Source organism: Opisthocomus hoazin, chromosome 3, assembly GCF_030867145.1.
Source record: "Opisthocomus hoazin isolate bOpiHoa1 chromosome 3, bOpiHoa1.hap1, whole genome shotgun sequence".
NCBI lineage: Eukaryota > Metazoa > Chordata > Aves > Opisthocomiformes > Opisthocomidae > Opisthocomus > Opisthocomus hoazin.
In genome coordinates, this window is record NC_134416.1 from 45,378,114 (window position 1) to 45,403,201 (window position 25,088).

General features: G+C 40.7%; 1 protein-coding gene across 3 annotated transcripts in view; it reads right to left on the reverse strand.

The window, feature by feature from the left end:
• The window catches only part of LYN (LYN proto-oncogene, Src family tyrosine kinase), a 53,889-nt gene that overhangs the window by 17,158 nt on the left and 11,643 nt on the right, over positions 1-25,088 (reverse strand). For 2 of the 3 annotated variants that reach the window (XM_075416132.1, XM_075416133.1), the window contains 9 exons: positions 15,183-15,319; positions 13,934-13,982; positions 13,740-13,845; positions 13,298-13,396; positions 13,088-13,191; positions 11,463-11,612; positions 10,033-10,185; positions 3,222-3,404; positions 2,242-2,318 (listed from right to left, as the gene is read on the reverse strand). In XM_075416132.1, the coding sequence (XP_075272247.1) occupies positions 2,242-2,318; positions 3,222-3,404; positions 10,033-10,185; positions 11,463-11,612; positions 13,088-13,191; positions 13,298-13,396; positions 13,740-13,845; positions 13,934-13,982; positions 15,183-15,314 (1,053 nt within the window). In that variant the 5' untranslated portion in view covers positions 15,315-15,319. The remainder of the gene's footprint in view (positions 1-2,241; positions 2,319-3,221; positions 3,405-10,032; positions 10,186-11,462; positions 11,613-13,087; positions 13,192-13,297; positions 13,397-13,739; positions 13,846-13,933; positions 13,983-15,182; positions 15,320-25,088) is intronic. The other variant, XM_075416134.1, reaches the window with a different exon arrangement.

The window sequence follows — 25,088 nt, forward strand, 5'->3', positions numbered from 1 at the left end:
AGGCCAACAGAGTTTCAAAATTTTTTTGTCTGTCTTTTGCCCTACAGACCCATGAATTAACATTCAGACTGCCAGAGCTGGAGAAGACCAGTGAACATCTGTTGGTCAGAGTGAAATGCCTTGTCTGAGAACCACATGGAGCCTGCAAGCCTATTCCACACAGCCCTGTTTTTACCCAGTGGCTTTAAGGGGTCTTTAAAAATGTGCTCCAAAAACCCTACAAATTCTTTCCATAATAAATATCCCAGTATCCCTGTTGCAAAGTTGTGTTTGGGCTGCAGCTAGAAATCCTCAGAGAGGCCTTCCTGAACATCCCTTTAAGATCCTTCTGCAACCCAATGCACGGCTCGCTCTCAGGAATTTCTGTTGATAGCCTACATCTTCGGTGGAGAGAGGGACTTCTCACACCATCTGTGCTGCACAAGGTGCTGGCCTCTGAGGTCAAGTGCAGGAACTGGCTCCGAGAGGCTGCTGTCAGATCGGGGTGACAAGCGAGTCCGTTTCAAGGGACCCAACTTTCAAAGCTTTGTAAATGACAGTCGCTGACCCCTGTCAACTTGGAAGTGATTTACCCATGTTGTACACAGAGTTGCCATCTAGTTCATTAAGCTTTTTAAGCCTTAAATTTCTGAAAACACGATATTCATTTAAAATGAGCACAACATCCCTAACTCCAATAAAAAGGGCTGCTATAAAACCACATGTGCTTTCCTCTCCACATCCAGGGTCTGCTTTCTTACCACTGCTCACAGATGTTCTTCTCTCCCTTGAATTTTACATACTATTTTCAAAGGTACTTTTTTTTTTTCTGCCCACTGTTCTTCATCTCTCCAGACCATGACCTGGTTTCCAGCAGGTTTTCCACATCTGCAAAGATTTTGCCCCACTAAATTCTCAAGGACAAGTTACCCAAAGAGTTCAGAGAACTGAAAAAAGCTATAGCTAGACTGAACCAACAATTATAGTGAAAAAAGCTCCTGCATTGAATCTATGTTAAATAAAAATCCATATTTGATATATTGAACACCTATATAAAAATATGTGATAGATAATATACCACAGAATAGAATAGTTCCAGTTGGAAAGGGCCTCCAACGATCATCTAGCCCAGCTGCTTGACCACTTCAGGCCACTTTAACCAAAAGCTAAAGCACGTCTTTAAGGGCCTTGTCCAAATGCCTCTTAAACACTGACAGCCTTGAGGCACCGACCACCTCTCTAGGAAGCCTGTTCCAGTGTCTGACCACCTTCTCAGTAAAGAAATGCTTCCTAATATCTAGTCTGATATTTATTTATATAACAATAGTTATATAAAAGAGTTATCTAATATTTTCATAATAAGTTTTTGGTATAAATCACTAATGTTTTATTACGTCTTTTTAGAGGTTTCTTGTCTTTCCTCATGAATTGTGACAAGCTAGTTTAACGGAGTACACCAGTCTGAAAACTAATGCATACTGAAAACCCCAAAAGGTTGGCAAAAAAATAGCCTCTCAGAAATGCCTTCACTACCTATTAGTAACACGAATTACAACTCACAAAAGCATAATTTTTACTCTATTTTCTATATGCCTCTGAGGACATCTAATGCTGGCAACTGACCGAGGCGACACACTGGGGTCCAGGCACTTCTGATCCAGGCTTTGACACACAAATCATTCTGGGGTCTCTCTCTACATGTTTCATTTATGTCATTGGATAACTTGTATATTTTGAAACAATCATCTCCGTTCATAAATCAGACACTAGTACCTGAAACATCATTTAACTGGATTTCATTTATTTCACAGTAACTTATGTAAGGATTCGAAACCAAAAATAGTCCCTTGAGGTTAAGAGAATTTTGACCAATAGACCTAACTTAAGAAGTAAAAATGACACATTCCTTACCACTGAAGGAATCTCATAAGCACAAACTCACAAACCTGTACTTACACTTTCAACTTGCAGCCTCTCAAACTGAAAACTGCCTTCCACAAAGGAAAGCGGCTGCCTACCACTGCCATATCAGCAGGTCACCAGCGGTATCTAGGAGTTAAGCCTAACACCACGTATTCCCTTTGAAACCTCTTTTATCTATTCCCTCCTTTCAAGTAAACTTATTTACTCAGACCAAGAATTATTTGAAATTCAATTATTTTTTTTAATGCAAAAAAACTTAGAAGAAAGTTGCCCAGCACGAGTTTCAGACTCAGAAAGAAATAAACCCCCTTAATTTTGAGCACATTTCTTAAAATTTACCTGAGCAGAGAAGTCAATTAGCTTTGGAAGCAACAGTTTACTTCCTTCATCGCTCTTCAGAAAGTCCAGCAAACTTCCTGTTACAACAGAGAAAGATGAAGTCAGTGCAGCTTCTCACCAAAATAAAGCCCCAGTGCCAGTCCCAGTTTCCTGGTGAAGTGTTTTGATGTATTTTCAAGCTGACTACAGTAAGGCAGTCTCTTTATATCCTTTAACAACAGTAACAGCCAAGTCAGCATGTCAGGCATCCAGGTTTTGCCATTTTCCTGAGTGTAGAACATTCCCATCAGACCAGAGCTTAGTTCAGGGGTGTTGAGCGTGGTAAGTACCCTGGTCTACGGACTATCAGGAAAGCTGTCTAGGAGAGTCATCCTTTCCAAGTCATAAAGTGTAAGTGGCTCAACACTTGCTTATGAAGTTATCAGCAGAATTGCTTGAAAACAGAGCAAAAGAAGAAGAACTACCACCCAAGACAATCTGAGAAGGAAATCTCACGTATTTTGGGTAGTGACACTCCAAAAAGGTTGCCCTTTTCTACTCGTGCAGCCACCCTTGCAAGGCCGCTCATCAGTCACCTTATTATACACATATTTATCAATTCAAGGGTCACATGGGGCAATTTCTAAGGCTTGTTTTAACTACTTTGCTGTGACACCGGACACGAAAGTTGGGTAGGGAGCCCAAAGGAACCAGAACTATTTTGAGGGTTATGCTCTGCATCTGAAACAACTAAAAATGCTACATTATAGAAAACTGTAAAAATAGTTTATTTCACAAATGCAGCAATGAATCACAGAATTAAAGCCCAGTCCTCCTCTAGGACATGTGCTCCTTCACATTGTATCAGAGCATTCAAAAGAATAATGTTAAAATCCCAAGTTTTAATTTTTTATTCTTCCCTCGTTAGAGAAAAGGGACTAATTTAGGAGAAGCAGAAGAGTTTACAAAAACATTGCTTGCAGATCCAATGTTGTTCTCACCTTTAGCCATGAATTCTGTTATAATATAAATAGGTTCTTCTTTGGTCACTACAGCATAAAGCCTAACAAGCTTATCATGCTGCAGAGTTTTCATGAGGTTGGCTTCCTCCAGGAAGGCTTGCACAGACATCGTTCCAGGCTTCAGAGTCTTCACAGCCACTTTCGTACTGTTATGGTAGTAACCTAAAAGGAGGGGATACGATCAGTGCACTTGAGGTCACTTGGTGCCGCACAGGGTCCCGACTGGTAGGAATTTGTAAAGCAGGTGAGACTGGATTCCAGTAACAGCTAAAAGCCTGAGAGCAAGTGCCAGACGTAGCGCAAATATTTACGCTAGAATTCCTTTTTATTTTGCAACTGATACAACACTGCAGTGAAAAATAATCCATTCCCTATTTTCAGTAATCAGTTATCTGAAAAAAAATAAACCTGTATTAGTTCATACCAAGTTTTCATTTAGAAGGAGCCTATAAAATATTCAAACAGTCAAGAGATGCTTTAATGAATGTCCACACAAATTGTTCCAGAATCTAACAGAACCCATGGATTGCTTGCAAGATTCTGGAGCACCTTTAAATACCATGATTATAACCATTTTATGCATGCCAGTCTCATGCTTATAATCCTTTCTGCAACCCTCAGTGCTCAAAACGGAGCGTTAGGGGAAAGTGCAATCAAACGAGGATTCTCGTGACCAGCCAAGATATGCTGCCAGCACTGCAGTCCTCCAACATTCAGAGCAAGATTTAAAATGTGATAACTTCTTATCACATAGCCTGTGCCAGGAGTGGAAGAGACTGTGGCAGTTTCACTTCTGTTTATCCAACCCTCTAAGATAATATTCGAATTATATAAAAAGCAACTATCAGTAAAAAGTAAAGCAGTGAATTATTTTCTGCTTTAATGTTTTCCAAACATAAAATAAATCTTAAAATAGAATTTAAAAAAATAGAGCAGCAAGCACTGATCCTAAAGTTTATTTTGTGAAGTTATTTAATTTGAAAAATAAAAGAAATAAAAGAAAAGAGAGAGAGGGGGAGTTACAAATGCAACTCTGGTCCCCTACCACACCCATTTCAACATTGCAAAAATATTTCTCAGAAAAGGTAAAACTCTCATGGCTAAATGAAATAAGCTCATTTCCTTATTCAGCAACAATCCACAGTATTACCGCAATGGGTACACCTCTAAATCGGAGTCCACAATTTCCTTATACTACTTGTCATCCTAACGTAAGAGATCAGTGGCAAAGCAAGGAACTAATTTCCACATCTTAAGGGACTGCTCTAACCACTGCATCTTCTGTCACCTTTTTTTAAAGAAGGATCATCACCCAAGAAAAGCTACTATGTCTATCACAAAATATTCACCTGCGTGATTATTAAATATATTTTCCCAAACATGGTCAGGTCAAAGCACAATAAAGATATGCCTCTAAATGATCTAGTAATAAGAAATGACAACTACAGGTCAAATCTGCTGGTAAAGCTCAGGTACACAATTTGTATCTATCACAAAAACAGATGTTAAATATATTTCTTTCTGCCTAAGAAGCAGAAAGATTATTTGTATCATTTCTACTATTCCATCCCATACCCTGAAGCAGAGCACTAGTTCTACTCCCAATTTGTTGAATACTCTACTGAACATACTAACTAATTAATGTCATTATTTCTGTGAAGCAGTTGTGACCAATACACTTAATGGTGTAACTGTCTTTTACATTCACTAAAGAGAGCCATCAAACTAGGGTTCTACTTACAGAAAGTTTACTACACCACCTCAGCAATACTGATGTTTTCTGCAGGAAAATGGTCTACCCCGACCCTCTGGTTGTAACACACAAAGCAGATTAGCTGATGAGAGCACTACAGATAATTGTTCCTGATGTCTCTGATGTTCATTTATTTCATCAGGTGTTGAGAGGGATGGGACACCAAAATGCTCTGCAGGAACACTCTTACTGCGCAGGTAGGGAACTGCAGCCTTTGTGCAGGTGGAGGGAAAACTGGTGACCTCAAAGCACTTCAGCTGGTGACAGCAAAGTTAATGCTCAGCCTGCATCACAGCAGGATTCCAGTGACGCACAGGGAGCTGTGGGAAGGGGTGGCTACAGCACTGTATCACCCCTGCTTCATACAGTACCTGCAGCTCTGAACTCTCCACCAACATCTGCCTTGGCTGACATGAACCTGGTTCCAGGCGTAAACCCAGCACTCGCTGGGTCGCGATATTCCTTGCCATACAATATGACCGTGACGACATAGTCAGTCTGATGCCTAAATGTGAACTCAACAAGATAGGTAAGCAACGAAATTCTTGTTTACATCTGGAACACCTGACATAAAATTCAGATTCTTTGCAACTAACATTCAGCTCATGCATGTACTGTAAAAATCCATTTCTGATACTGATGAGATGTGCCAGCAAGTTTTCTTGGTTCACTTTCGATGCCTTTTGTTTTAATAACAGTATTTCTGTGGTATTATTTACTCTCACTTTTCTAACAGCTGCATAAGGAAGTACACGTCCAAAATGTTTAATACTTGTATTCTGATTTGTGTTACCAAATGAGAGAATCTTTTACACCTGAGATGCAAGCAAAATGTGTCTCATCAATAAAATACACCATAATGGCTCCATTTGGCTTGTTAACTTCTCTTCTAGCCCTGCTTGAGAATTCTCTTCATAGGTTATTAATACCAGAGAGTATTATGGTTCACATCATATCAGTGCACATTAGGAACAAAAATGCATAAAACATAGACCCTGCTCTTGCAGTGCTGCTCTGGTTCATCACATCACTGAAGCAGCTGCCCAGATGCAGTGAACTCTATGGTCAAAAAACCTTTCATACCACGGCAGGGAGCAAGTCTCTCTGCAATTTAGGCTTCGTTAAAGATTAAAGGCACTGCAAGCAATAGCATGCAAGTCTGAGGAACCTGATGATGTCTTACATAGAGCACCATGTTCTTTTCCATATGTTAGAATAGAATCCTCCAAAAATTGTTAGTTTCAGGTACTTATTTTGGAATTGATTATGATTATTTTGACAGAGTAGTATCTAGCACAGCCAGGTTGCCCCCAGATTCTTACATGGGCTTAATCAGACCAAGCTGTGATATGAATTTAGAACAGACAATAATGAAATTGAGCCTACCATTTCTGACCAGATCTCCAGGGCAGAAGATGAACAACTTTATGAACAAGCCTACAAGATGCAGCTTTCTCCTTCCTCTGCTTTCACAGTAATTCTCTGCAAGGTTATACTGGGAACAACGTGTCTGAACTATGGAGGTGTGACACTGTTAGAAGCCAGGTAATGCCTCAGGCCGTTACGATTGCAGGAGATGCTGGGGAAGTGGCAGAGGAACAGCAGTGGCTCTGCATCCTACTGCATGTCAGCACATCACTGACACCACCGTCACCATCAATTCACCAACTACAGCCATCAATCAGCTGAAGAGCAGAGGAATGCAACAGCAGCTCCATCTCCAGCTCGTCTCCATACAGACCATTAAATGCGGAGGCAGAGAGCACAGGCTGCAGCTTTCCAGCTACTTCCACAGTGCAGTGCATGAAACGTGAACACAAGTCCGCTCTGCTGTTTTCATCTATCATGTCAGCACAACTCATGCCCAAAATACACACATAAATGCTAACTTGGTAGCTTAAAAGCAGAAAGTCTTTATAATATATCTAAAATTACACATAGCTGTAAAGAAGAAAGAAATTAAATGCACTTGCAGTGACAGACAAAACTGGGAGCAAATTTTCTCTGTGTAAAAGACACTCGTCAGAGTTGGAGGGGATTCACCTGCCAGGTTCGTTAGTGACAAAGATTCTCTGCAGAGGCTCACAGGTGCACTGAGAAGCAGCACAGCCAAGTGCTTGGGGGATACGGGGGTCTGCTTTTTGTTCCTTGGCTTTTCTGAGTCCTCCTATAACATAAGCTAACTTCCTCCAAAATGCACAAAAGGAACAAAACTTGGAAGCCCAAAGAGTACTTATGGACGAACTAAAAAGAAAAGACTATAAAAGAACACTGGCATATCTTCACATTGCAGTAACAGTATTATCTCTATCTTCCCGTATATCACAGAATCACAGAAGGGTTGAGGTTGGAAGGGACCTCTGGAGGGCATCTGGTCCAACCTCCCTGATCAAGCAGGGCCATCACCTAGAACTGGTTGTCCAGGACCCTGTCCAGCTGGCTTTTGATTATCTCCAAGGATGGAGACTCCATGACTTCTCTGGGCAACCTGTGCCTGTGCTCGGTCACCTTCACAGTGAAAAAGTGTTTCCTGATGTTCAGAAAGAACCTCCTGTGTTCGGTCTGTGCCCACTGCCTCTGATCCTGTTACTGGGTACCACTGTAAAAAGCCTGTCTTCATCCTCTTTGCACTCTCCTTCCATATTTGTATACACTGCTGAGATCCTCCTGAGCCTGCTCTTCTCCAGGCTGAACAGTCCCAGCTCTCTCAGCCTCTCCTCGCAGGAGAGATGCTCCACTCCCTTCTCCATCTTTGTGGGCCTTCACTGGACTTTCTCCAGTAGCTCTGTATCTCTCTCTACTGGGGAGCCCAGCTCCTCTGAAGAGGACACTGTTCCCTCTGAAACGACAATTCTAGGTACCCTTTATCAAGAAGAAATTTATTCAGTAATTAAATCATGGAACAGTATTTCTCTCTAATTCACGCTATGGCTGAAAAATAATTTTTTTCTAAATGAGGAGAGAGCGTAACAACTAGCTCTCTAGTCAGGAGAGCGTAACAACTAGGTTATTTCTCATTACGTCTCCGTAAGTCCTGATGCTTCTGGGTGATCATTACAACACACAGTGTTTGCTGACACCCTGCATCATACCGGTGACCTAATACGTCTTTTCCAGCTCGAACTTCTATGGTTCTAAGATCAACCACGCTCCTGACTCGAGAGGACCTGCGCCATGCAAATCAGCTTCTCTCGCTTCAGAAGGGAAGCAGAGAAGAGGAAACACAGCAATTGCTTTCACAGTACATTAATTTTTCTCACAGTGAAGCAATTCAGATGCAGGGGTTAGGCCCAATCTAGATGTTAAAATAATGACACAAACAAGAGGAAACATCTTGAACCAGAAACACCCTCTTAAAGTTTTATGACTTTCTGTGTACATGTGCAGAAGTAGTCACTTCCCAAAATGAGCGACATTTTCAAGCAGGTGATTACCTTCTGCCACAAAGCCTTTCACAGCGTTTCAGTGCCAGCTAAACACTTCTTGCTCTGGTTTGTTGGACAGAAAAAAACTGCACAATGGCTGACTCTTGTCTTAGCTAGTATGTAAATGGTCACTCATGTACATCATAGCTAGAGGGTTGCTTAAGCCTTTTCTCATGAAGGTAGATAAAAGGCTGAAATTGGGTATATTATATTATAGGGATGCATTGCTTGCATTTTCTACGTGATTTATGTCAAAAGATTGCACTATGACTGAATTAGAGCTTTCTGATAGGCACTGTAATTTTGTGTGGAATTTGCCACTGAAACAGCACCACTCTGTGCTTTGCTTTTCTAAATGAGAGCATCTCTTCAAAGCAGTGACACTCCCGACAGCCTGCCACACTCCTCTGGGTCATCAGAGACCCCTTCATAGGTTTGCATCTTCTAAAAAGTTTTGGGATACACTTTTAAGATACTCAGAAATGCCCTGCATATAGAAGCTTGTTAAAAAAACCCCAAAAGCCCAAACAAACAAAACCAAACAACAACAACAAAACCCCTTCTATTATTAGAATAACAATTTTATTACTATTTAAATATAATTTCCAAAAAGGAGACTCAGGGAAGGGTTGAGACATGATCTGGCCTGAAAAAACACCATAATGAAGACTTTGAGAGAAAGGTATAATTTACCTCAAATAAGATGGCAACCAGTAACAAGTGTGTAAGTACTGAATAGCACACAGAACACAGAATATGGAACCCAAAAGAATACTCAGATCCCTGCATAGACAGCATTTCAAAAGCAAGAGGATTAAATCATTTCTACAGAATGTGATTAGATACTAGTCATAGCCCTGTGCCACAGGAAGCCACTGTGGCTGAGAAAATATTGTTTATAGGCAAACAAAGCTAATTATGGTCATAATAAGTAATACTATAATTTTTTTTCTGGGTATATATTAATATTCACAACTTGTAGGTCTTATGACACTTTCATTATTGGAGACTTGCATGATAATTCAAGGTAGGGGGATGATCGTCATCTAATCTTACTACTTAAGCCACCCACTTTCCAAGCAGCAAGCTGGCAGACCATAATCTTGGATTAAGTGTCCCTGTTCTTCACTCAGTACAGCAGCCCCATGCATTGCATTGCAGCGTCTTCTTTACCAAGAGACAATGACAATTCTATACATAAATCACTAAAATACATGATTTCTTTTTATTTCATGCTCTTTACTACTTTCTGATTTGAAACAAAGTTCGGAGAGGCCCATCAATTTTGAGAATCAGTAGTCACATCATACTATAACCTTCTACTCCATCCACAAAACACAACCAAAAAAAGCCTTATTGTCTTTGACCTTCTAAATTACAGTGCTTGCTTACCATTTTTTTCCTTTAAAAGACACCAAAGGATTTGTTCCACGTCTCTGTCAGGTATCTTCCCCCTCACAAACCCTCTCTCCTCTCGAGAAGGTATGTTCTGGACCTGATTGTGCTGTTTTAGAAGTACATCAGACCAGGCTGATGTCCACTATTTTTCTGAATGACTCTGAAATCACACTTTCAGGAGATATGAATGCTCTTTCCAAAGGAATAAACTTACCCATCCAGACTTCTCCAAACTGACCAGCTCCAAGTTTCTTCACTAATTTAATTGATTCCCGTGGAATTTCCCATGCATCTTTATCCCATGGTTTTTGAGGCTTGGGACTAATACAAGCTTTTTCCAGCTTTCTGCATAAGCCATCTGATTGCTCTGGTTTTCAAACAAAAAACAAAATACAAAATTCATAACACTTCTGTACCTCATGACTTGAGACAAACATTACTTAATTCCAGGTGTGCACTAACAAGCTCAAAATAATGTTCAAAATAATCAGATGCTTTGACGAAAATGTAATCTTTCTGGTGCTTTCATGGAACTTTAAGCACCTCTGAACTGAAATTTGATATCCAGCGACAAATTTAATACACAAGTGTCACGTTGCCATCAGATTATTAAGGGGTTTTAGTACAATTTGTACCAAATAAAGACAATGTAGGATCTGATTACTGGCAGTATGTTGATGAAGATACACACCAGAGTCAGGCTTGAGACCTGTATTCTGAATTTGTCAGTAAATTTTCTTGCAGCATCGTTTTCACATACATGTGCATGCAAGCAAAAGTAGGTCACCGTTATATTTTTTCTCCAGACACTGACCCGCTATAAATTTAGTACAAATTTTGAATAATTCTCAGGTTTTCCAGTTGTGCCAAATAATTACCACACCTGTGTAACAACTCAGAGAAATCTCATGGCTAAATCCTCAGCTCGGCTTTCAAAAATCACTATGTGATTTTCTGTCCTAAGTTTTTCATGTTCTCTGTCTTCCCAGTTACAAGACTAAAAAACACATATTTGGAGCTATCCACCAGGATGTTACGCAGAATGAAAAGTCACTGTTGTAGCTAAAATAAAGGTAGAAATTTGTCCATTCTTCCTCCCCGCCTTTTTTTAAATAATAAATGTATACATGCTATGTAGGTGCAATTTTCTTTATTTGAAGTCGATGGAATTTTACTTCCTTCAAAACGCCATTAACAATAAACAAACAAACAAACAAATAATGTTATAGGAAAAACAAAAACAATTCCAGACTCAACACCACAAGAAGACATTCACAAGTCTATACGTATTTTTGCTAAATATGACTACAAATTTACTCTCAAATACAGAATTAATTTATTTACAACGCAGGCAGTTCTTACTATAGCTTCACATCATCACAACTTTGATGAGGTGTTAAACGCAGCTATTCTTTATTTCACAACGGTATGCCACAGAGCAAGCAGCATTAGGTCTGATTATGATAACAACGTTACTTGGGTTCCAACCAGTTTTACTTTATCTTTGATAAATTGCGGGCCTGGGTTATTAAGAAAAAAAAAAAAAAAGATGAAAAGGTCTGAAACAAAACAAAGAATTTACTTTTCTTCACAGGAAATAATGGCTGTATTGTATTAAGTAACCCACTAACTGATTTAACTTACTTTGATAATGCTTGATCATATCATTGATGTTGGGAAAAGTTATTCTTGGAGAGATGTAAAACCCTCCATTGTCTAGACTCCTAATTTTGTAGTGCTTAATAACGTCACCATGCTGTGGATCATAGTCTCGTATGGAGAGAGAGTAACTGCCTGTGGATAAAGAAAGCATGGTCATTAACAGATAGCAAAAGTCTACAGAGTCCAAGCATACACAGCTGAGCCCAACACAATCACCTCTTTGTCTCTTTTTCTTTTTAGCCCCTTATTTCCTCAAAAAGCATTTTGCAATCAAGAGGAGGAAGTTGGCCAATAGCTGGGCCTGAACCGGTCACCAAAATGCTTACAGTCACGCTTTCTTTTTCAATCTTATTCAACAAAGTTAGGAGTTCCATAACCCAGACACCTCCACAACCAACACCCACTTCTGCAGAAAGTCCCCTCGGTTCGAGTGGAACCGGCTGGGGAAGCAAGGCCAGGGCTGTCACACTGCTCGGGCAGAAGCTGAAATTGGAGATCAGCATTTTGGAAAAGGAACACGCTTGATGTCATGGGCCAGCTGGCAAAAGGGCAGCTTGGAGATGGCTCGAGGCACACAGAGGGCAGATCTGTTAGTCCTAGGGAGCCTCACCTCAGCTGGGACTTAAGATGGGGCAGCAGAACATCTACCCTAAACTACAGAGCTCTTTGATTCTTCCACTCATGCAACTCCTGTCTATTTTCAAGGCTAAGAAACCACCTCAGCCCATTCTCTCATCCCACACACAGATGCAGGCACAGAAAGATTTTGGGGGTACTTTGCCTTACTCCCAGCAGCTTGTGTTGAAATTAGATCTCTGTCTTCATTTGAGAGCACAGAAACAGTGATATGGGCCCATTACAGAGAGCTGCCTAATGAAGAATCTGCAGTGTTAGGGCCAGAAAAACCACCCCTGCAGAGAGGATGGGCATACAGCCCGCTGCAGGAGTTCACGCGTCTTCCTCCGGAGGATGCGGTGTTGGAGCATCCAGCTGGAGTCAGGCTGCTGTCAGAGTCCAGGCGCTGGGGCAAAACCTCCTACGCTTTTCCGAAAGTCACAGCCAAAGAGTCTGGGGACTTCACTCAGCTTTTCAGTAGAAAGGGCTCTGTCTACTGCAGAAATCTTTACCAGAAAAACTTTTGGGAAAAAAATCACACTAAGTTCAGAAGTGTAAACTCTCATTGTGCACTAACTACATTTTAAAACTTGTGGCAATGGGTACAGACCAAATCATGGAAGACTACAAAATGCAGCATCTACTGTTTACAAAGTATGCTTCAGTAAAGGAATCACAAATGCTAGGAAGGGAAAAGATCTCTCCATTCATTCCTGCTTCTCGTCAGTGTAATCACACACACATACACAGATACACACACGCGCCCTTTTTTTTCCCTGTCTGAACTTGGAGTGTTAACCTGTAACTCTCTTTTCTCTTTTCCTGGTGATTTTCTCATCCTTCTCACTCCTGCAGAGCTGCAGAAAATTCACACAATAGGACACACTAGGACTATTCCACACCCAGTGCCAATTGATGCCAAATTTTGTGCAGAAAAACTGTATGTTTTTAACTCTACTATGAATTGCAGAGTAATCCATGCCAAAGCCTACCTTTTAATGTTTCACTTTCCCTGATAAGGAAAGCTCCAGGACTATTTCCAGGAGCCAGGAGTTGTCTTTCAGCATCTTTTCGGGTTATGTCTTTGAAGAACCATCTGAAAAATATTTCAAACAATTAGAATCCTTTCTTTCCCCCATCCACAAAGGATACACCACCAGGGTGAAGCAGTTTGCCAGTATTTAGAGCCCAAGAGAACTTACTCTTCTGTTTCCAAGGTGTTTACTTTTGCTACGTAGTTGCTGGGAATGAAGCCTTCCTTTCTTGTCGTGAGAGATTTTGCCCTCCACCATTCTCCCAGCCTGCAAAACAGAAAAGCCAGTAGTGTTCATAGGAAAGGAAAATTGTAAAGTGTTATTTGGGTTCTGCTGTGCTGAGAGCTCTGCCCATGCTGGAGAGAGAAGCAGCATCTCTCTCTGAACTCAAACCTACTGAGAAGCCATGGGCTCCGTCGTTCAATGTTTGGTCGCTGTTACTGAGGGCAGCTGCCAAGTGCTACCAACAGTTCCACATGCGTTTGTATTTTCACATATAAGAGAGCTCTCTTACCATTAATACACTCATGAGTAGGATACCAAAAATTTATGAAGGGGATTAGATGTGTCCAAAGGAAAGCTGCAATACAATCAGCACTGTCATACTTACTCCTCAATAACTTTCAATTTTTCTCCTTTTTTGAAGGACAAGTCATCTTCATGAATGCCGTCATAGGGATACAAAGCTACCACAATGACTCCATGCTCCTCTGCATCTGCAAAGGTAGAAAGCCAAAGGTGCGTTCGCATTATGTCACTGACGTGGGCATAGCACACAGCAGTAAGGCTCCTACGAAAACGTACCTTCGGTGACAAACCTCTGTCCTGGTAAGAGCTGTGCTTCTGTATTCGCCTACAATAAAATATGCCTTTAATTAAGCAGTTTTAGATCTTTGTGACAATCTTATGTTACATTACATATTATTCAGTTGCTTTGATACCATCTTATATGTCTTAAATCGAAAGGAAATGCTCCAGTCTTTTCCCACCATCCTTCAAAAGCAAATTACAACATAAAAATGTACTAAGTCCCCCCTAGATTTGGAATTGAGCAGCTCAGCCCTCGGGAAGGTGTGGGGAGGAGGCTCACAGCTCTGTGACTTGTGCCGAAGCTTTAGGCAGGGCACTTCAACAGGACAGTTATTGACATGCAGCTGTCATGCTGAAGAACCACAAGCACGGTTACGTTGCCAAGATGAAAAAAGAGTAATTAAAAAAAAAAAAGTAATGGTAGTTTGTGATGTGTGTACATTGGCTGAGGGCAGGGGGAGTCCACCATGTCAGCTGGGGAGAGGGGAGGGAAGGGCGTCGTTCGCACCCGCAGGAAGCACAGCCCCCGAGTAAGGGGAGCTGGGAAATAGGGCTTCCCCAGCACCGCAGAGAGGGTGGGGAACCAAGCTACCAGTCGCTGTCTGCAAAAGAGCAAACCCGCTTGGCACCCGCTGGGATGCCCCTCGCCAGCACCCTTACTTTCCAGTACCAGACAGCACGCATGGCCCCAATGCTGGGCTGGTCCTCTCCTGTCACCGCTGCACCCTCCGCTCCCCTCCCTCCCTCCTTTCCTACCCACCTCGGGCAAGGCTGGGCAGCCGCCTTTCCCAAGCGTAAAGAAAGCTGGCTGGAGCTGGTAAGGAATCGCCCGCAAGCACCTCAGCTTTTCTGAACAGAATGATCAACAGCTGGACCCCACAGCTGTTAAAAACCCAGCGCCGATGCTTTTAAAAGCGGTTTTAAACTACTTCAGGTTTTCTAAAGTCACCTAGCATTCTTCTACAGACATAGCTACATCTAGATCAAGTGTCCCCAAGGATTACTGTTTTCGTGCAGAAAACTATGACAGACATAAAGTAATGAAGTAACAAACTGCCAATTTTTATTTTTTATTTCTTTAAGTACTTATTTGTTGAGGGTGAACTGCAAAACACTAAAAGCCCAGTTGTGGACTAATGATCATTTGAATTTCTTCATGCACATGCTTTGGATTGAAATTTAAGTTACGCCAGTCATGCTTTGATCTTGCTACTGGAATTCTCCCCTGAGACTATCTACTTACTGGCCTTTGCTGTTTATTGGACGTTGGATCCCTCACATAAATAGTTCGTTCAGTTTTACGTACTGGTTGATTCTTCAAATCTAGCCCATCTCCATGCAGATTCTCTTTCCTTTTTGATTTTATACATCCCATATTTCCTGTTGGAATAAAAAAGGTATTAAACAAAACACGTTATGCCATAAGCCAAGCCGTTTCCCACGCAAATATTTGGGCTACGTAGCAAAAACCTGCTTCCTTTTCATACACAATAGTTCACGGGGAGAACAACTGGCAGTTAGGAACACATGCTGAAAGCTCTTTTCTGCTGCAAAGGAAAGAAATGAGCTCTGTCTCAATTCACAGATGACGTAAATATTTCAAAATAGTTATTTACCATTTCGATATTTTCAGATTTATCATTTTTTGTCTGATTCTCTCCCCCCCCCACCCCCTACATCTTTCTGATACTTCTGTGAGCTTCAGAACAGATATAAGAAAAATATAATTACTGTGGTGCCAACTTATTTCTGCATGTTTTGGAGAAAAGGCTGCTTCAGAAGATGTAGGAAAAAATTCCAGTGCAAACAATGAGAACCGCAGCTGGAGTTAGCAATGCCTGTATCTCCCCACTTCATTTTGCACATGCCAGTCTGACAGGGAGCTCCGCTTGGTTCAAATCCCCATCTCACATGAGGCTGATGACTTGTGCAGTCCCAGCTCCATGGCAGACACGCTGCCACTGTGACCTTCAGTAATGGACCTCCTTGTTCAGACAGGCCTCTTACAGCAGTCTAAAATAGCCGAGGTGTGTATCAGTGACGGCAGAACAGTACACAAATATTTCTTCTTCAATACAACTTAGAAGGATGATCCTTCTCTCAGGATGTGCATCGATGCTAAATCAGATGAGATACAGCTCTTAGCATCTACGTGGCTGGAACCTGACGGCTAATCCCATGATGTAATTACATAGTACTTCAGCAAGCACATATACAACATTATCTCTATACTCCTCCCTCAGAGGAGAGTAATTATACTTACTCTTCAAAGAATCCACTATGAATGCTTTTCAAACCTCTCCTTCCTTCCTCTCTCCCTCCTTTCAGGTCAGTGCTCTAACGCTAGGTTCACAGTCACATTTTCCCTTGCAGGCACATGCTCTCACTCAGCCCCTGCCCTAATTAATCTTTAAAGCCAGTTCTGTGAAGAACAATGTAAAACCTAAAATAAGAGCTCAGTGTGTATGCGGGCTCAAGTAAACCAGCACTGACTAAAACATAGCTGGAGAAGCTAAAACAGATTGTAACATCCTATAGTACATCTCACTTTTACCTTCATCCCTAGGAAAGAAAAGGTCATTAGAGTAACAGTTAAAGTAGCAGAGGTGTCCCACTTGCAGACACAACTGTTTCAGTGGGACAGTGCCTTATATACCATACCCCTGTAGGTAGGAGAATTACCCAGATTGGTCTGGGTCCATAATGAGACTTGTACTTTTGTAACAACAGTAATAATAACCATAATCCTAGCTGACTATAATGATAAACCAAGGCCACAAGTGCTCCCATGTGGCAGGTCTCAACTTCCCACATCACCATCATTTAATCTCCCACCCTGCCTTTGAGGAAGCACCACATACTGACATGCACTGCCCTGTCCATAGGCTGAATGTTTGCTTCTGAACATGAGAGGAGGGTATCTCCTCTCCTACCATTTCTGCAAATCATCTGTCACCTGTGGGCAACAAATCTTGGGTGTCCATAAAATTTCAACAGTGATGCAGTAAACTGTGATACTGGCTTAAAAGCAGCATGAGAACTCATTGCTCCCCTTCTTGTCTTCTCTTGAATTAAAAATAAAAGGAACCATACAGAAATAAATAGGCATTGACCAGGCATCACCATCCCACAGAGGGAGAGAACACAGTTTCCTCTTCCTGTGTGTCAACATTGCAGTGTTCTCATCCTCATTTGAAGACACCGGGGGCACCTTCAGCCAGGACCTCCCCTTAGAAGCAAGTATCTTTAATGCTTAATTTTAGTTTGTGAGAACACCCTTTGGGAGTTTTTTCCATATTCTCAGTGCTCTATGGGTTACATATTAGTTGTTTTGAAATATTGAGAAAGATTTTTTTAAATTGTGTATTTATTTATAATTGTGGACATGTGGATGACTCTTGTTCTGCAGTTAATGGTTCCTAGGAAATTTCTGTACACCCGCAGGCAAGTTGGTGTTCGCATGCTCACCCTAGACAACAGGAAACCCGGTGTTTAATTACCGGCTGCTGTATCTGCAAGATCAGGTATTTAGCCACCTAAGAGCTAACCTTTTTGCTCTTGAGTAATTCTGCTTCTAGAGAACAAACAGCTAAAGTGGAGGACATAAGGTAATTTGATCTAAATTGTCAGCCAAAAATCCCTTTCCCTATTGCTGCAAGAAAGATGAAGATATCTTTAGAGACTGCAGCTTGCCCAGCTCTGGTGTAAACTCAGAGAAAAGCATTTTTACTCAGCTTTTTTTCTGCAGCTTAAAGCACATGAACAACTGTAACTTAAGCCTGCTGTGAGGCTGTGCTGGTATGCTCAAGGTTAGTGTTTATTTATGCCAGTAACAACAACGGATCAGTAATGCCAAGGTGCAGGTGTTCCGAAATCCCACAGAAGTCCGCTTGATGTCTTGTGAAATCACACAAATACAGTATGTGAGATAACACATGTGATGGCACTAAACAAAGAGAAGATCCCGAGTCTCATCATGAAGCACAGTTGGTTTTGTTTTTCCTCACGGAGATGAAAGCCTGTAGACCTCAGAGGGCTTAGCTAGGTCCACCTGGTTCAAGGGGGGTTATTGCCCCGTTCACTCCAGCACAGCCCCAAGGGCTGAACATTCAGTAGGAGCAAGACCATGGCGAGGGTTTATTTACAGGTAAGGCCCACACTGCATCTTCCTAAAGCAGTCCTGTTCTTGCACTCCGAGGCTGCTCCACAACACAAACTACAGCCCAGAAAGCATGGGCAACTGCTTCAGGAGTGGGATCCCCATCTAACTAAAATGTTAATGTAGACACATCCTGAGACTTTTAGCTTCTTTATCAAACAGGCCTCTTAGATCTTACAAGAGAGACATATGAAGAGTATGCAATAACATAAAAGAAGTATTTAGACTTTACATCAATATAGTTAAGTATATGATACATACTTTAATATTTAATTTTCTGACCTTATGTTATTTCTAAACAAGTATAGGCAGACAATGGAGACAAAGCATAAACAAAGTTGAAAAATAGTTTTTAAGCAGTACAAACTGGATCAATGAGCACATGTTCTTTCGATATTGTGAAACGACAGATTTTTGAACTCTTGAAAGGCCACAGGAACTTATCTTTCTATACATGCCAGCCCTCTACTAAGCTGTGTGCACCAACCAGGTTCCAGACTGCACATTAAAATTCCTTAAAATCAGTCCTATGCCCAAAGCAAATGTAACTGTCTTGATTTCAAAAGCTTCTGCTCAGCAACTGCTCAGTTCATCTGCAATGTCAGATGTATTTCTTCCCGGTGCAGCATTATACATTTTTACTGAAATCTGATCCAGGTCTTTTCCAGCGTTTTGAGAGTGGCATCAAAGCAGAGATTCATAGGGCCAGTATAAACTGCAGGCACTGACGGGAGAATTTCAATCAACACACACTGTAATGGATTTCCAAATGCAAAATGCTATGTAATTATCAAATTTAACTGCACAAACGTTTGACCCTAGCAAACTACCCCCACAAAAAAGAAGCTTTGAAATACAAAATGTGCACACAGTGTACATCTTTCTTAGTTTATGGAGTACTCATAAAGAAAATCTGAAAGGGGGAAGTTCATTCAGGCATAAATAAAATATTTCACTTGGTGTAAAATGTTTATTTGCATAACTCTCTGTTACTGTATCACAATGAGCATCAGGGAAGTGTTTTCTGCAGGTATCAAGAGAAAGAGAACAGGGTAAGCAAAGAGCAACCCAGAGAGCGCAGCATCGTTACAAATGAAACTATGTTACTGTTCATCAGAGATAAAAATAATTCAGACATCAGAGGAAATGCTGTCAGTCCCTACTCAGACGTTTCCCATTACAACAGCTTTGCAATACAGGAGATACTACTTTACATCCATGCCTTTCATTTATTGTCCTGCCCACCCATCTAGACATGAAAGATAAACATTTAATTAAAAGATACTCTGTATAACATAGCTGCTAACTTGTATAAACAGATATCTAAAAAAGTATCAGCTTCTCTTTTAACAAAGAGCATACTGTATTTCATGGCTTAAAGGTAAAGACAGGTACTTGAGTTAACAGCTGCAGTGTGGTGACAAGAATCCGAGGCACCCTTCAAAAAGCCACGGGGGCATCCATCAGAACCATCACACACAGCCTCTGCAGCAGGTTATTCCACAGACGCCGATTTTGATGTCTACAGAGGCATTTGCCTGGAATTTTCCCTCCGAATCCCTTGTTTCACCTTGCTACAGCAGCACTTGGCTCTTCATTTCAAAACAGATTATGGGGGGCTAGCACGACATTCTTCCAGGGCTAAAAGCTGCTGTCTACCCCCAAAACACTGTTGCTTTCTCTGCCTTTTGCAGTGCTACCAGCAGAGTGATGTGTCTGAAGCCACATTATCTCCTACTGCATGCAGTCAAGGTTCGTGTGACCACTGCCTGTCCATCAGCCACCAGCAGCATTTGAGGTTTCATTTCCTCCCGACGCTTATCCTTCGCGTCATCTACAAAGTCAGTCTCGTTTTTCATTTTGTTCATGGTCACAACTACTCTCCTCTTTAAGATTCTGTTACTCACAATATTTACAGTGCACATTAGAAACCATTTCCTAAAAATCCACCTGACATGTCAGGGCTTTTCTTGATCGAAGTCAGGTCTTCATGAGAATGATTCTCAAATCCTCAGAGATTTTTCAACAGTTTAGAGTGGCTTCATTTTAATCTTTGCAGAACATGCAAACTTCTAAAAAACAAGTAAAACAGATTCTACTTTGGCTTTTCCAATATTTCAGTAGCTTTAAAAAGAATTAGAACCACTGAGTATATACGCAACTCTTTAATCAAATAAACGTCTGTTGTTCAAAAGGTCAGTAATCGCGCAGACACCAATTCTGCAGGTGGCTTAGACTTTTAACAGATATGTATGTACAGATTCATATGTATTTTAAGAGGTACATAAATAACAAGGTTTATAAGAATTAAACTCTTCACTTGAGCCACAAAATTTCTTACGTGTATTTAAAAGAGATATTTCATAGCAACACAAATAGGAGAGTGCATTAAGAGTATAAAGAAATAAAAAAAAAATATCGAGACCCCCGTATTATTCTGAGTCTTGAACGCTGCACTATATTTAAGGTTCTGAACCAAAGAACAGGAAGAAAGTGTTTACCCCTATATATAAAAATAACCTACTGTTTTTAAACCCGGAGCTTTAAAGCAGCCTAGAGAGCACAGGCATAAATAATTTTATTTTTTGACACCTGTTTCAAAAATTGAAAAGAACTTCTCCCTCCTCCGTTTCAGATGTTTCATTCTGGCCTTTAAATGCCATCTGGTTTGCTGCTACTTCACAAGTTATAAAGCCAGAGATAACAAGGTGATACCTTCATCAGGTCTCCTGAATAACTGAGACTGTGGGACTACTCTGCTTTACCCTCAAGGTCAAGGCAAAAGTCTCTCAAAAAACAAACTAACTCAGAGTGATCAACTTAGATCTAAAACTGCTGGGGAGGAAGAATTGTAAGCCCTCTCTTCCCAAAGACTCAGACACCTCCTTTCTCAGTACCTTCACTCAACTTTCTAGATCACTTCAACGAACACTAAAGTTTCCCATTCCACAAAAAAAAGGGGAAAAATCTTAAATTTAGGGAATTAATTTATCTTAACCTCTATTTTTGACTTCATCTCTGTGTTAACCTGCTTCCATATTATCTTTGGTACCTAACTGTGAGATGATCTTCTATAGCTCTGTCATTGGGACTATGAGGAGGAACATCTCTAAGAAGCCTGGGAAACCTGGGTTCGTTTCTGACCCATCGCCACATGGTGCAGAATGGCAAAGCAACCTCCGAGGAACACAGAGGAGCAGATTAATCTGAGGTGCAGAGCTTAGCAAAGCCTCATCTGTACTGCTGTGTACATATTTCCATGGTGCCGGTGAAGATGTGCTACTCGACAAGAGGGAGAATGAGTGACAAAAATAAATTATCTGCAGTTGGGAGTAACATGAAAGAATTGAAGTGGAGAGAAACTGAAGTAAATTCTTATTCCTTGCTTGTCTCAAAAATGATCAGTTTTGATTTTGTTCAGCCTTGCAATTCACCTGCAATTCATCACATATATATATAAAAGTATTTATATTTAATAATATACATAATACAATATTGCAAATGTATATACACACATTTAAATTTTACTCTAAGTCCTGACTGCCTAGTAACTTTCCTCAAACAAGACCCTTACAAACACAGAAACCCTCAGTCAGCTTTCATCTTGGGCTTGTTTCACTTCCTACATCTTGTTTTTGCACTGGAGACCAAGGAGAGGAACTTAAGCAGTTTGTTCTTCCCTTGCCTTTCTGCTGAAACGATTTTATATGTCTCAGTCACTCCTCGCCTCGTATTTTAATCTCTCTTTTAATTTAGCTTATTTCTATAGGTCTGGGTTACATCATCTCTATGCCTCCCAAGCTGAATTTATCCCTTCTACAACACATATATACATGGGTGTATATATATATACACACACGCACTGGCACAAATTACTATTTGCTCCCTGAAATGCATATAAAAAGGAGCATGGACAGCCCAGATCTACTGTGTTCAACTACCACAGGCTTGCCCAGTGTAGACTCCCTTTGTGCCTGCGATGCGAGAAGCAGTAGTCCAGCTGGCAGCATTTTTAAAAACGGAGAAGATTTGGGGAAATATTTAGCTGCTTCATTCTTGCTTTGGGAAAAGGTGAGACAAAGCAAAAACAATATTTTGACATACACATCTACACAAACAGGCAAAGAAGAGAAAGGTGTTAGTTCCCCGTGTCACCATCAAAACCCAAATACTGGTGTAGCGGAAAAGTACGCAAAAAGCACGCTACTGTGAGAGTTCCTCAATCTTATCCGCACTTAAGTCAAACCCTCAAATTTTCCAAGGGTGCACACCTATCAGAGCAAGATAACAGAGCTACCTAGTTTATCACCTGTGGTTAGAGCACAGGACTGAAAATTACTTTCTGGGAAAGGCAGACCCATTCTGAGCAGCATGATTTAATCGTACAAGCTCAGAAGTCAGTTTGCAATGCTCCATTTTTAGAAAGGATACTGAGTGGTGGAGGCGAAGAACAAAATTTTGTTGCTGAAAGGTTTCAGAACCTCACTCCACTTGGCTTAGAAGCTGTCTCATAACTCCCAGCTTTAAGCACGTTTTGGGAACAATAATGACATTTAGCCCTTCATCCTCTCAGGCGATTAGGAAGAAGTCACATCTCTTTCAGCTTCTTCTCTAGGCTTTAAAGACGAAGGCCTCTCAGCCTTTTCCATTTCCACTGGTTATCCTAGGAGCCCTTCTCCACATTTTTCAGTTTCAGTTTGAACTCATCCCTCCAAACGACAGGAGGCTGGAGTTGGTCAGGTGTTCCAAGAGGACTTTCAGCAATGCCTTGCAGCAAATAGTATTAATATTTCCTCCATCTACAGACATATGTCACCCAGTAAATTCCAGAAAATAATTCATTATTTTCACTCTTTTGTCACACCAGCCTTTGATAATCATCTTGCAATCTGTTAAGACATCCAAGCTTGTCTCATTTTTCATAATGACGAACTGCTGTCATAGCTGACTTTCATATCTCCAGTGGCGTGACCTTACACCCTGATGTTAAATTTCTCCCAATTATTTTGCCAGACCATTCTTTCTGCATGATATTCTCAGCCGCCTGTGTGTTTCTATTGCCTCCCAATATCACAAGGGGACTCCTATTTTTTCACTGCAAATTAAAGTATTAAAGAAAAAGGCCTCAATGTAACGCTAATGTAACATTAGGCAACCAAGAGTGGTCTTGCCAAGGGTTTGGGGAAGTACAGCAGATGGGCACCGCTACCCTGTTCAACTTTTTTCACAACTCCTTCCTTAGCATTTGTGACCAAGACAAATTCTACTTTGTCCGTGCTATCTCGGATTATTTTTTATGGTTTTCCTGCGTCAGTTACAGAAAGTATCACCCCATCACCTGCATGGCATGCTCTCCGACGCTTGCATTCCTACTACAGTTATAAACCTGTCACGTTTCCACTTCCTCTGCAACACTCAGTTTTAAGCCCCGCACCAGTATTTCTGCTCCTCCTCTTCAGAGCCCAGATTTCAATGTTTGCACACAAATACCCAGTCCAACTAAATCAATCTGGGTTGGCAGAAACCTTTCTTGAACTCCTTGCCTAGCTGACTGCTGTTCTCATCACATTCTTGACACCCATTCTTCCACCTTTTGGTGCCCTGTTTTCCTTTCCCATATTGGCCTGCACATTGAAATCAGGGGCAGGACCCTGCAACATTCATCACTCAAGTACACTTTCTAATTTAAACATTTTTTAAATCAAAATTCAAGTTATAACAGTGAAAAAAGGTGTACTGCCATCTGGCTATAGTGGAAGTGGACTGTGTATTACATTATACAGCAAAAATCCCCCAACAGCTGACATAAGGACAGGAAACTGGTGAAATAAAATACCTGGAGTTGCTGTATTGATGGGTTTCTGGGAAAGGCAGACCTGTTGGGAGCAGCGCGGTGGCATCATACAAGGAAAAACCTTTTCTCCTCTACCGCCCCCATTTTTTAATTTCTTTTTTTTCACTTACTAGACCAGGCATTTTAGCTATACAATAAACAACACTAATTAACACATTACTATACTAAATGGAAAACAAATGACTGAAGTCATCACACCTCAAGCTTCCAAGTATGTTGGATAAGTGAAGTTATCCAATACAGTTATACAGAAACCAGGTGTCGTCAAGGGTGGTTTGAGAGGAGTGCTTTGGTGAAACGAACTGTATCAGTTCAGGTAAAGAGTTTTCCATATTCAGATGATACTAATGGACAGTCCAACCTTTACCTGTCTTGCCCTTAAGTCTCTGGGGAGAGGCTAAGTTTATTCAGTGCTCAGCTAAAGGACACACGATCTTTGTTGGAACATATATATCTAGTAAGTATCATCATTACTGATGACACGAAAGGTAGCTCTAATGGGTGTAGGGGGTCTTGACCAAGAAAGAAGCATCTTCTTTTTTTTCTATAAACCCACCACAGTTTTTGACTAGATTTGTTAAAAGCTTGATTTCACGCAGGAATTTTGGCAGTGGTAAAAAAAATATTAAAATTAAAAAAAAACCCCTACCCATTGAAAATAACTAATGTCATTGTGGCAGTATAATAATGTTATAATGCTTGTGAAAGGATGAAAATAAAATTCTGAAACAAAACATTACATTGAAATGAAGTGGAATATAATTTATACAAACTACTGATCTTTGTTTATTCAATTGAAGAAAAATACCAAAACACAAGAAAGTTAATCCACACAGGATTGTAATTTTGTTAACATTGCATAATACATTTTATATATTATGAAAATGTTCCAGATTCATGTAGTCAGTATTTTTGGCACTAATTTTAAACCAAGTCTTACATTAAGCTAACATCTGTTTTCTGACCTTATAACACTCGCTTCATTTTATTACAATCATTTGCCTCAACCGCATCCTCCAGAATTTTGAATCAATATCAACAATGAATTAATTCACTTTGCCAGCCCTCAGGCAACTGCATCTTCCATTTCCTCAACTTTTTTCCACTGCACTATATCTTTTGAAGATAGGAGGAAA